This window comes from Chiloscyllium plagiosum, chromosome 47 (genome assembly GCF_004010195.1).
Source record: "Chiloscyllium plagiosum isolate BGI_BamShark_2017 chromosome 47, ASM401019v2, whole genome shotgun sequence".
Lineage (NCBI taxonomy): Eukaryota > Metazoa > Chordata > Chondrichthyes > Orectolobiformes > Hemiscylliidae > Chiloscyllium > Chiloscyllium plagiosum.
Window position 1 is genome coordinate 6,587,307 of NC_057756.1, and position 12,365 is coordinate 6,599,671.

General features: G+C 47.7%; 1 protein-coding gene across 1 annotated transcript in view; it reads right to left on the reverse strand.

Moving 5' to 3' along the window:
* Positions 1–460: 460 nt before the first annotated feature.
* LOC122544177 (C-reactive protein-like) overlaps positions 461–12,365 on the reverse strand; it is a 12,932-nt gene continuing 1,027 nt past the window's right edge. The window contains exons 2-3 of the mRNA XM_043683212.1: positions 5,465–5,534; positions 461–1,464 (exon numbers count right to left, since the gene is read on the reverse strand). Coding sequence (XP_043539147.1) covers positions 659–1,464; positions 5,465–5,522 — 864 coding nt within the window. The 5' untranslated portion in view covers positions 5,523–5,534 and the 3' untranslated portion in view covers positions 461–658. The remainder of the gene's footprint in view (positions 1,465–5,464; positions 5,535–12,365) is intronic.

The following is a 12,365-nucleotide window of genomic DNA, read 5'->3' on the forward strand; positions in this document are numbered from 1 at the left end:
CTTTCATAAAATTCATCATGTCTCAAGTTCTGCTGTCCCTGCCCCTCATGACTAAATTCATAGAGTTGAGCTGTCCCACGACTCCCTGAAGCCATACTGAGTTCCCCTATTCATATAAACTCCTCCAACTATACAACGTCTCAATTCCTTCCTCATCCCTCATTCCTAGCTAGCCTGCAAACCTCCCACGTAACAGTCCTATCTCTGTGAACCTCTCTGGCCCCTACAATCCTCCCTATCTCTGTAACCTCATTTCTCCCGTGCAACCCTCATTCTCTCTGCAACCCTCTTCAGCCAGGATCGTCTTCCTCATATCAGCTGTACTGCGTGTGTGTGTGTGAATCTGAGAGAAAGTGACAGAGAATGTGATAGGTCAGGAAGGCATTCAAACACAGGTGGATTTAGATGAAAAGGGTAGCAACATTTGACAGACATTTTTGTAATATAAACACAGAGACAATTCGAATTTCTGGATGCTATTTTATTATTTTGATCAGATAGCAAGCGCTACATTTTAAACTTTGTGCATTTGGGTGATATTATGCAAATCTTCCCTAATCTTATCAAATAGATTTCAAGACCAGGTATTAAACATCCGACAAAGGATCATTCACAATCCAGTGCCCAGCCAACTTGAAAGCAGGTACTCTTTCAAGTCCTAATTTTGTTTGTGAAGTGCACATTGGTTCTCATGTGATTTGTATATGGTGTGTGTATGGGTGTGTTTGTGTGTATGCATATACGGGGGTGTGGCTGAGTCTGACATTATGTGTGCACATGAAAATGTGTGAGAGTTAGATTCTGTGTGAATGCATTTTCCTGTCATTGTCAACTCATCACAGGCAGCTTGGTGCTTGCAGTCTTTATTGCCCTGGATGTTGATTATTCCCCTGCTCTCGTATTCCACTGTGGCCCAATTGATGATGTTACCCCCTGCGCGGTGGCATCCTCGATTTAACACCTTGATGTCTGTTGGGGACAGGACATGGTCCCACAGGTTAACATCTGTCAACTCTCCTACAAAACTCTGCTGTCTGTCAAACCCACCCCCTTCCTGGTCCTGCTCCTGCCCCAGGATAACAATGCCCCCTCCACCCACCATGCCACCCTGATGGCCAACTTTGCGAAGGCTCCGGACTCCATTGATCCAGAAGGTGATGAGTCCAGTCAGGGAGTCCCAGGTCACGCAGATGTGTCTCAGTTGGGCGTCCAGCTCTGGGAGGTCAAAATCGAGCAAGTCAGTGTCAAGGCGGAGGGAGAGCTTTGTGTTCTCGTTGTGCCAGAGCAGTAACTCGTTGTCCTTAGTCGCTGTGGCATAGGAGAACAAGCTGTAACCTCGCTTCGCCTCTGAGGCGGCCCTCAGGCAGAGGGTGAATGCAGAGAGCTGGGGAAATTCGGCGGGAAGCAGCTTCACGTAAGAATTGTCGGTTTGAGTCTGGAAGACCAGCGACTTGCCTGAGAAACCTTTAAAATAAAACAATGAGTTCACATCAGTGCCATTTCGGAATGGAGTGGCAGTGTTATAGAAACAGGAGTGGAAATTTCTCACAATAGCGCAAATCATTCAAGGTGCTGTTCATAGATGACTAAGGTATACTGACTCCACTAAAATTGCCTGAGAACTACAACCCATCCATCAGGGAAATCTGACACTCAACACTCTCATAAATAGTCTCCAACTCCAAGCAGCAACCAGAGAAATCGGACAATTCGGATTTCCCTATCTGCGTCATTACCTATGGGGAACTGTTAGGCATATTATCATCATATCATAAGATCATAATATTTAGGAGCAGAATTAGACCATTCGGCCCACCATGCAATCACAGCTCAACTCCATTCTCCTGCTTCAACCCCATAGACGTTGGACGCCTTACCAATCAAGAACTGATGCATCTCTCACTATCTTAAATAAACACAGTGGGCTCCCCAAACGCACCGCCTTCTGGCTGAGGAAATTCCTCCTTACCACAGTTCTTACCTGTTGTCCTTTTACACTGGTCCCAGTCTCTCGAACAAGTGTACACATATTTTACCGAGACTTTTCAGTGTTCTGTATATTTCTGTCAGATCTCACCTCTAAACTCCATTGAATACAGACTCAGAATCCTCAACTTCTCCGCATTTCACAAGCCCTTTGTCTTGGGGACCATTTCTGTAAACCTCCTCTTCACCCTGTTCAAGGCCAGCCCATTCTTCCTTAGACAGGATCCCAAAATTGTGAACAATATTTCTAATGCAGTCTGAGCAGAGCCTTTTGCAGCCTCAACACTACATCTCTGCTCTTTCAGTCCAGTCTTGTTGAAATGAATGCCATACAGAACATAATCAATGCTTCCTATCAAAGTGCATAAACTCACACTTTCTATCTGTCACTCTTAGTTAGAATCATAGAGTCATAGAGATGTACAACACGGAATCAGACCCTTCAGTCCAACCTGTCCATGCCGACCAGATATCGCAACCCAATGTAGTCCCACCTGCCAGCACCCAGCCCATATCCCTCCAAACCCTTCCTATTCATGTACTCATCCAGATGCCTTTTCAATTGTACCAGCCTCCACCATTTCCTTTGGCAGCTAATTCCATACATGTACCACCCGTTGCATGAAAACATTGCCCCTCAGGTCTTTTTTATATCTTTCCCCGGTCACCTTAAACTTATGCCCTCTAGTTCTGGACTCCCCCACCCCAGGGAAGAGTATTTGTCTATTTATCCTATCCATGCTTCTCATGATTTTATAAACCTCTACCAGGTCACCCCTCAACCTCCAACGCTCCAGAGAAAACAGCCCCAGACTATTCAATCTCTCCCAATAGCTCAAATTCTCCAACCTTGGCAACATTCTTGCAAATCTTTTCTGAACCCTTTCAAGTTTCACAACATCTTTCCAATAGGAAGAAGACCTGAATTGCACACAGTATTCCAAAAGTGGCCTAATCAATGTATTGTAAGCTGCAACATGACCTTCCAACTCCTGTAGTCTAGACTCTGACCAATGAAGGAAAGCATACCACTCACCTTCTTCACTATCCTATTTACCGGTGACTCCACTTTCAAGGAGCCATGAACCTGCACTCCAAGATCTCCTTATTTAGCAACACATTGCAGGACCTTTCCATTAAGTGTAAAAGTCCTGCTAAGATTTGCTTTCCCAAAATGCAGCATCTCACATTTCTCCAAACTCTATCTGCCACTTCTCAACCCATTGTCCCATCTGATCAAGATCTCATTGTAGTCTGTGGTAACCTTCTTCGCTGTCCACTACACCTCCAATTCTGGTGTCTTCTGCAACCTTACTAACTATACCTGAAGTCTGAGTGCAGCATCTCCACTTCCTCAACACAACTGGTCCCTCCATCTATCTTTGTGCAATCTGTAGATAGCAACAATACCCTCAGTTCCTTTGTTCAGCTTGCTAATGTACAACGTGAGCTGTTGTGGTCCCAACACAGACTCCTGCGGAACTAGTCCTTGGATGCCATCTTGAAAAAGATCTGTTAATCCCTACTCCCTGCCTTCTGCCTGTCAGCCACTATTCTGTTTAGAGATTGTGCCCGAAACGTTGATTTTCCTGCTCCTCAGATGCTGTGCTTTTCAAGCAAAACTCTAATCTTAACTACTCTGTTTATGACAGTACCTAGCCCCTGACAGCGTGGACTCTTATTTAGCAACCTCTATGTACTGCATCTTGTCAAAGGCTTTCTGGAAATCCAAATAGTTTATGTTCACTGAATTTCCTTCGTCTAACTTGCTTGTTACTCCTGAAAGAATTCTACCAGATTTGTCAGACATGATGTCCCCTTGACGAAGCTGTTTTAACAAGTATTCTGTAATCTCATCCTTAATCATTGACTGTAAAATATTGCCAATAACAAGGTCAGGCTAACCGGCCTATATCTTCCTGTTTTCTGCCTTTGTCTCTTTTTAAAACCGGGGTGTTACATTTGCCATTTCCAGCTCCTCTGCGACCCTCTCTGTCACCAGTGATTCCTGAAAGATCACAACCATAGTCTCCATAACTTTCTCAGCTCTCTCCATCAGAACTGTGGGCTTTACTTCAGTGGGTCTGGGAGATTCTATCCACCTTCATACCTTACAGCTTCCTCCAAAGTGTATTTTGTATGGAGGGGAATCCAATATTATCCATGACTATCCATTACACTCACCTCTGCCCCCTAACTTCCGGTCATTCCAGTATGCTGCTCATGACTTCCACGATGTCTAACTCCTGAGTAACTCCACCTGGAAGTTGGCATGGCCCAGATCTCCTGGGTTCCCTTTTATCAGTGGTCACAAACCTGTTCCCCATGATCTTTTTTCAATATCTCTGCTGGTACATTCAGTGGCACGTTTTGGAGTGTAGCAACTTAATTAAGTGAATCGCTCTGAAGGAAATGTTGGTGCTCACCATCTGCTTGCTCCCGTCAAATCCTGCAAATTCTGCAGCCACCCTGATGCACCGGACCTCCCTTCTGATCTAACCCATTTACCTCCTTGCCTACCTACATCTATATTCCCACCCTCCATATATTTCATCTGCAGTCATACTTACATAGTCGTCCACACATAAGTAACCTTAACAGGCATGCAGCAAACTCATAGAGATAACAACATAGAATACAGAAGAAGGCTGCATAGGCTGGGACATTTTTCACTGGAGTGTAAGAGCTTGAGATGCTGCCTTATCGTGGTGTATAAAATTGTGAAAGGTATTAATATAGAGTTAATGTTAGAGTTCTTGTCCCGAAATGGGAGATGACTAGGGGCCACATTTTTAATATGAGAAGGTGGAGATTTTAAACAGATATGAGGTGAAAATTTTCTATACAGAGAGTAGTTCTCATGTGCAATGAACTTCCTGAGGAAGTGAGAGATGTGGATACATGTGCAATGTTTAAAAGATATTTGGACAAGTAAATGAACGGGAATGATTGGGCTAGAAGAAGGCATGCGAGACCAAATCAGTTTGGGATTATGTTTGGAATGGACTGAAAGGTCTGTTTCCATTCTGTATGACACTATGGCATTGGCCATTCGTCCTTTCAATATGATAATGGCTATCATCCAATTGAAAACCTTATTTCTGATTGCTCGCCCCATTAAATTTCATCATGTGCCATGGATGGGATTTGAACGAAATCGCCAGAGAATTAAAATTGGGCGTTGGATTACCAGTGTAGTGATGATGCCACTCTGCCGCATTTCCCAAACTTGCTTCTTTATAACTGAAGCTCACAGAGGTATTTGCTGTGCCACGTGCGCGGTTTTACATATAGACACACAAACATACAGTTACAGACACACACACATACACACACAAAGAGATGGAATTAACTGTATTCAGTTTCATGTTAGAATTTAGGAGCTATGTCTTCTGCACAGCTGCTCACTCCTATTGGGAAATAAAGCTTGCTATGGGGATGACGAACTGTAGCCTGTGATACACCAGAACTGACATACCTCCACTGACAGATCCCAGCACGAAAAGGCAAGAAGCAAGGAGAATGAAGGTCTTCATCGTGTTTCAAGTCTGCGAATGTTAATGAACAGGAAGTCGGTTACCTTGGTCTGTTGTGGAAACTCAGAATTCACACGTTAAACTGAACACACAAAAGACACAACATTGCTCTGAGAAACAACCCAAATATGTTAGCATACCAGCTCTGTCTCAGTTGCCAACTCAGAGTCCAAACATTGCGGGTTCAAGACTCACTCCGCAGCCTGAAAGCAAGCTTCAAAACAATGATTTGTGGGAATTGAGGGATATTGAGGGAAAACTGAAATGTCAGTTGTATGTTGCAATGCCAAATGGGTTGCAATGAAGGAGTGCTGCACAGTCAGAGGCACAGTTCTACGTTAGTCGTGCAATATCAGTACTTAAGGACATGTAGTGAAGCTGTGTCGCGCTTTTGGGAGGTCTGTAATGAGGAAGTGATGCATATTGTTGGAGAATCAATAGCGAAGAAGCACTAAACTATCGAATGGTCAAGATGAATGGAACACTGAACCGTCAGAAGGTATATAATGAGGGAGTCTGACAATATCAGAGATAGTATTGGGTGAGGGTTTGCTGTCCAAGGGTCACTACTAGGGAGCTCCATATTGTCAGAGAAATGTACCTAGACCTGGATTTAAGTCTTGTCATTTGCTGCCTAAGAGCAATATATATCTACTTCCACCACATCGCCTTTCGTATTTCACGACACTTTGGAAGGGGAATAAGTGGTGAGTAATATATTTGACTGACGAACGGGCACCCATATTTCATGAGTAACTTTCTTATGGAAAATAAACTGCAGCCGTGCACTGAAGCAGGGATTTGCAATTGGTAGTGAACTCTGTGCTACCTACATTTGGCTACTCTGACGAATGCTTATTGACTTTCACCTTGAAATTTGATCTCAGCTTGTCTTTCTCTCTTTACTCTCCATGTTAGCTTTTATCTCTGATTTTCTCTTTTTGTCACTTAATCTTTTTCGTTGTCAATCTGCAGATCTCAGTCAATTCCTCGTTCTGTCCATCTCCCCCTATCGTTCCCACTTTGGGATTCCTCTTTCTCAAGGCTATGTACGACAGATCAAAACAGAAGCACAAGGGGCAACAAATTCTTCGATTTTTAAATACAAACAGTAAAAGAAGCCAGACTCCATTACAGAGCTGAAATGCCATGCGAATTTTGCAATTTGGACATATCGATTGCTACAAGTCCTGTAGGAAATGTGTTGTTCTTGTCACTGCTAAATTAGAGTTTCAGAGAGTCATCAGGAGCCTTTAGGGTAAAGACTAAATTCTTTGGACGAATCAATTTGCTGCAGTCAGGTGGGAGCAGGTTAACCAGAAGTATCCACAGATGTAATATACAAAACATCTATTACTTTTTTTGGGAGTGAAACAATGAATAAAACACCCAGAAAATTTAAATAAAAAATCTTTGTGCAACTATGTTCAAGTATTAAATTGAAAATGACCATCACTCTACAGACTATATCCTGTCATCAATTGTTAAAATGAACAAAACTGTGAAAGGCAATCAGTCCCATCAGTGAGGCCTAGGCTATTGTTTTCAGTATTTGTCTTTTCCCTATCGTAATGTTTTCTCCATCATTTCCTGTCAAACCATCTGTCTTATTCTTAAGTGAGTCTGTCTGTATTTGGGATTGAAGTTTACCATTGAGGGTAGACAACAGTTCTTTATTCTTCATTACAGTTTGCAAATTAAGAAATGCGTTTGCAATAAATAGATACTGTGTCCTGTTAATAACAAAATCTGGTGCAAATTTGAGTAATCCTGAGCCACAGTCATTTCGGAAAGCTGATGGTTTAATTGATGGCACAGTGACTCAGTGATTAGCCCTGCTGCCTCACGGCGCCAGGGGCCCAGGTTCGATTCCAGCCTCGGGGTGACTGTCTGTATGGAGTTGGTACATTCTCCCCGTGTCTGCGTAGGTTTGCTCCGGTTTCCTTCCACAGCCCAAAGATGTGCAGGTCAGGTGAATGGGCCAGGCTAAATTGCAAGGCAAAAGTGAGGATGGCAGATGCTGGAAACCAGAGTTTAGATCAGAGTGGTGCTGGAAAAGCAAAGCAGGTCAGACAGCATCCGAGGAGCAGGAAAATCGACGTTTCGGGCAAAAGCCCTTCATCAGGAATGAGGCTGGGAGCCTCGGGGTGGAGAGAGAAAATATACAACTCCCAAAGTTTCCAGCCTCATTGCTGATGAAGGGCTCCCGCTCGAAACATTGATTCTCCTGCTCCTCAGATGCTGCCTTACCTGCTATGCTTTTCCAGTACCACTCTAATCTTGACTCTAAATTGCCCATAGTGTTCAGTGGGGTGTAGGTTTGATGCATTACTCAGGAGAAATGGAAAGTCATTGGGTAGGGGAACAGGTCTGGGATATTCATCGGAGGTCGGTGTGGACTTGTTGGGCCAAAATGGCCTGTTTCCACACTGGAGAGAAATAATTCTCAACATTTGTCATGAACTGTGGAAACTTTTGAGTTTCAGTATTGGTTTACTCTTCCCCATTACATAAGAATGGAAGGTGGTCGTGGTTGTTGGCAATCAGCCGTCTTAAGTTCAGGTCTTATCCATAGGGACTCCTCTGGCCCATCATCCTCAGCTGCTTCATCAGCTCCTTTGCTTCCATCACAATGTCAGAATGGGTCAAGAGTATAAGAGTCTATGGGATCGAAAGCAAGGGGCACAGTTGGACATAAAGTTGGCTGTAGCAAAGACGACGATGATGGAAGAATTGTTTTATTGAGGGTCTTATAATGTAATCATTCTTGTTTGGCAAAATGATGGAAGCAGATTGACAGCACAGTGCATAAGGCTCCTGCATGCACAAGGGTCATCTGCTCAGTCCGCTGTCACTTTTGCTTTTTCCAATCTTTTCTCCCCAGTCTTTTTACCCAAGTCATACCTACTTACCTGATGTGAGATGTGGGTCAGTGGCAACAGAGGCCTCCGACGTCAATACCAGTCTTTCCAAAAAGCGGCCAGAGAGTAGTCAACATGAGGCATCGAGACAGAGAGCAGGCAGACTGAGACAGTGAGACAGGGAGCAGGCAGACTGAGGCAGGCAGAGAGAGAGAGGACAGGCCGACTGAGGCAGGGAGAGAGGGAACAGGCAGACTGGGGCAGTGAGAGAGGAAACAGGCAGACTGAGGCAGTGAGACAGAGATCAGGCAGACTGAGGCAGGGAGAGAGGGAGCAGGCAGACAGAGGCAGTGAGAGAGGGAGCAGGCAGACTGAGGCAGTGAGAGAGAGAACAGGCAGACGGAGACAGAGAGGGAGCAGGCAAAGTGAGACAGTGAGAGAAGGAGCAGGCAGACTGAGGCAGGCAGAGAGAGAGGACAGGCCGACTGAGGAAATGAGAGAGGGAGCAGGCCGAATGAGGCAGTGAGTGAGTGAACAGGCAGACTGGGACAGTGAGAGAGAAAACAGGCAGACGGAGGCAGGGAGACAGAGAACACACAGACTGAGGCAGTGAGACAGAGAACAGGCAGACTGAGACAGTGAAAGAGAGAACAGGCAGACTGAGGCATAGAACATAGAAACAGGCAGACTGAGGCAAGAGAGAAAACAAAACACCGATGCCCGCTACAGGTAAGTAATTTTGAAAAAAACTCTTACCTTAGCTGTAGTCTCCCGGGTTCAACTCAACTCGTCCGCTGCTCCCACTCAAAAGGCAGGGAGAGAGGGACCAGGCAGACTGAGGCATTGATAGAGGGAACAGGCAGACTGAGGCAATAAGGGAGAGAACAGGTGGACTGAGGCAGTGAGAGAGGGAACAGGCAGACTGAGGCAGTGAGAAAGGGAACAGGCAGACTGAGGCAGTGAGAGAGGGAACAGGCAGACTGAGGCAGAAAGGGAGAGAACCAGCAGACTGAGGCAGTGAGAGAGAGAACAGGCAGACTAAGGCAAGGATAGAGGAAGCCGGCAGACTGAGGCAGTGAGAGAGGGAGCAGACAGACTGAGGCAGTGAGAGAGAGAACAGGCAGACTGAGGCAGGGAGAGAGGGAGCAGCCAGACTGAGGCAGTGAGAGAGGGAGAGGCAGACTGACGCAGTGAGACAGAGAACATGCAGACTGAGACAATGAGAGAGGGAGCAGGCAGACTGAGGCAGTGAGAGAGGAAACAGGCAGACTGAGGCAGTGAGAGAGAGAACAGGCAGACTGAGGTAGGGAGAGAGGGAGCAGGCAGACTGAGGCAGTGAGAGAGGGACCAGGCAGACTGGGCCAGTGAGAGAGGAAACAGGCAGACTGAGGCAGTGAGAGAAAGAACAGGCAGACTGAGATAGAGAGGGAACATGCAGACTGAGACAGTGAGAGAGGGAGCAGGCAGACGGAGGCAGGCAGAGAGAGAGGACAGGTCGACAGAGGAAATGAGAGAGGGAGCAGGCCGACTGAGGCAGTGAGAGAGAAAACAGGCAGACTGAGGCTGTGAGAGAGGAAACAGGCAGACTGAGGCAGTGAGGGAGAGAACCGGCAGACTGAGGCAGGGAGAGAGGGAGCAGGCAGACTGGGGCAGGCAGAGAGAGGAAACAGGCAGACTGAGGCAGTGAGAGAAAGAAAAGGCAGACTGAGACAGTGAGAGAGGGATCAGGCAGACTGGGGCAGTGAGAGAGGAAACAAGCAGACTGAGGCAGTGAGAGAGGGAGCAGGCGAACTGAGGCAGTCAGGGAGTGAACAGGCAGACTGAGGCAGGGAGAGAGGGAACAGGCAGACTGAGGCAGTGAGAGAGGGAACAGGCAGACTGAGGCTATAAGGGAGAGAACAGGTGGATTGAGGCAGTGAGAGAGGGAACAGGCAGACTGGGACAGTGAGAGAGGTAGCAGGCAGACTGAAGCAGCGAAAGAGGGAACAGGCTGACTGAGGCAGTGAGAGAGGGAGCGGACAGACTGAGGCAGTGAGAGAGGGAACAGGCAGACTGAGGCAGTGAGAGAGGAAACAGGCAGACTGAGGCAGAAAGGGAGAGAACCGGCAGACTGAGGCAGAGAGAGAGCGAACAGGCAGACTGAGGCAAGGATAGAGGGAGCAGGCAGACTGAGGCAGTGAGAGAGGAAACAGGCAGACTGAGGCAGTAAGACAGAGAACATGTAGACTGAGACAATGAGAGAGGGAACAGGCAGACTGAGGCACGGAGACAGGAAACAGGCAGACTGAGGCAGAAAGGGAGAGAACCGGCAGACTGAGGCAGAGAGAGAGCGAACAGGCAGACTGAGGCAAGGATAGAGGGAGCAGGCAGACTGAGGCAGTGAGAGAGGAAACAGGCAGACTGAGGCAGTAAGACAGAGAACATGCAGACTGAGACAATGAGAGAGGGAGCAGGCAGACTGAGGCAGTGAGAGAGGGAGCGGACAGACTGAGGCAGTGAGAGAGAGAACAGGCAGACAGAGGCTGGGAGAGAGGGAAAAGGCAGACTGAGGCAGTGAGAGAGGGAACAGGCAGACTGAGGCACGGAGAGAGGAAACAAGCAGACTGAGGCAGTGAGAGAAAGAACAGGCAGACTGAGACAGAGAGGGAACATGCAGAGTGAGACAGTGAGATAGGGAGCAGGCAGACTGAGGCAGGCACTGAGAGAGGACAGGCAGACTGAGGAAATGAGAGAGGGAGCAGGCCGACTGAGGCAGTGAGGGAGTGAACAGGCAGACTGGGGCAGTGAGAGAGGAAACAGGCAGACGGAGGAATGGAGACAGAGAACAGGCAGACTGGGGCAGTGAGAGAGGAAACAGGCAGACTGAGGCAGGAAGACAGAGAACAGGCAGACTGATGCAGTAAGGGTGGGAACAGGCAGACTGAGGCAGTGAGAGAGAGAATAGGCAGACTGAGGCAGGGAGAGAGGGAACAGGCAGACTGCGGCAGTGAGGGAGGGAACATGCAGACTGAGACAGTGAGAGAGGGAGTTGGCAGACTGAGGAAGTAAAAGAGGGAGCAGGCAGAATAAGGCAGTAAGAGAGAGAACAGGCATACTGAGGCAGTGAGAGAGAGAAGAGGCAGACTGAGGCAGTGAGATAGGGAGCAGGCAGACTGAGGCAGTGAGAGAGAGAACAGGTAGTCTGAGGCAGGGAGAGAGGGAGCAGGCAGACGGAGGCAGTGAGAGAGGGAACAGGCAGACTGAGGCAGTGAGAGAGGAAACAGGCAGACTGAGGCAGAAAGGGAGAGAACCGGCAGACTGAGGCAGTGAGAGAGAGAACAGGTAGTCTGAGGCAGGGAGAGAGGGAGCAGGCTGACGGAGGCAGTGAGAGAGGGAAGAGGCAGAGAGGGAGCAGGCAGACTGAGGCAGTGAGAGAGGGACCAGGCAGACTGGGGCAGTGAGAGAGGAAACAGGCAGACTGAGGCAGTGAGAGAAAGAACAAGCAGACTGAGACAGAGAGGAAACATGCAGACTGAGACAGTGAGAGAGGGAGCAGGCAGACTGAGGCAGGCAGAGAGAGAGAGTACAGGCCGACTGAGGAAATGAGAGAGGGAGCAGGCCGACTGAGGCAGTGAGAGAGGAAACAGGCAGACTGAGGCTGTGAGAGAGGAAACAGGCAGACTGAGGCAGTGAGAGAGAGAACCGGCAGACTGAGGCAGGGAGAGAGGGAGCAGGCAGACTGGGGCAGGCAGAGAGAGGAAACAGGCAGACTGAGGCAGTGAGAGAAAGAAAAGGCAGACTGAGACAGTGAGAGAGGGATCAGGCAGACTGGGGCAGTGAGAGAGGAAACAGGCACACTGAGGCAGTCAGGGAGTGAACAGGCAGACTGAGGCAGGGAGAGAGGGAACAGGCAGACTGAGGCAGTGAGAGAGGGAACAGGTAGACTGAGGCACGGAGAGAGGAAACTGGCAGACTGAGGCAGTGAGAGAGAGAACAGGCAGAC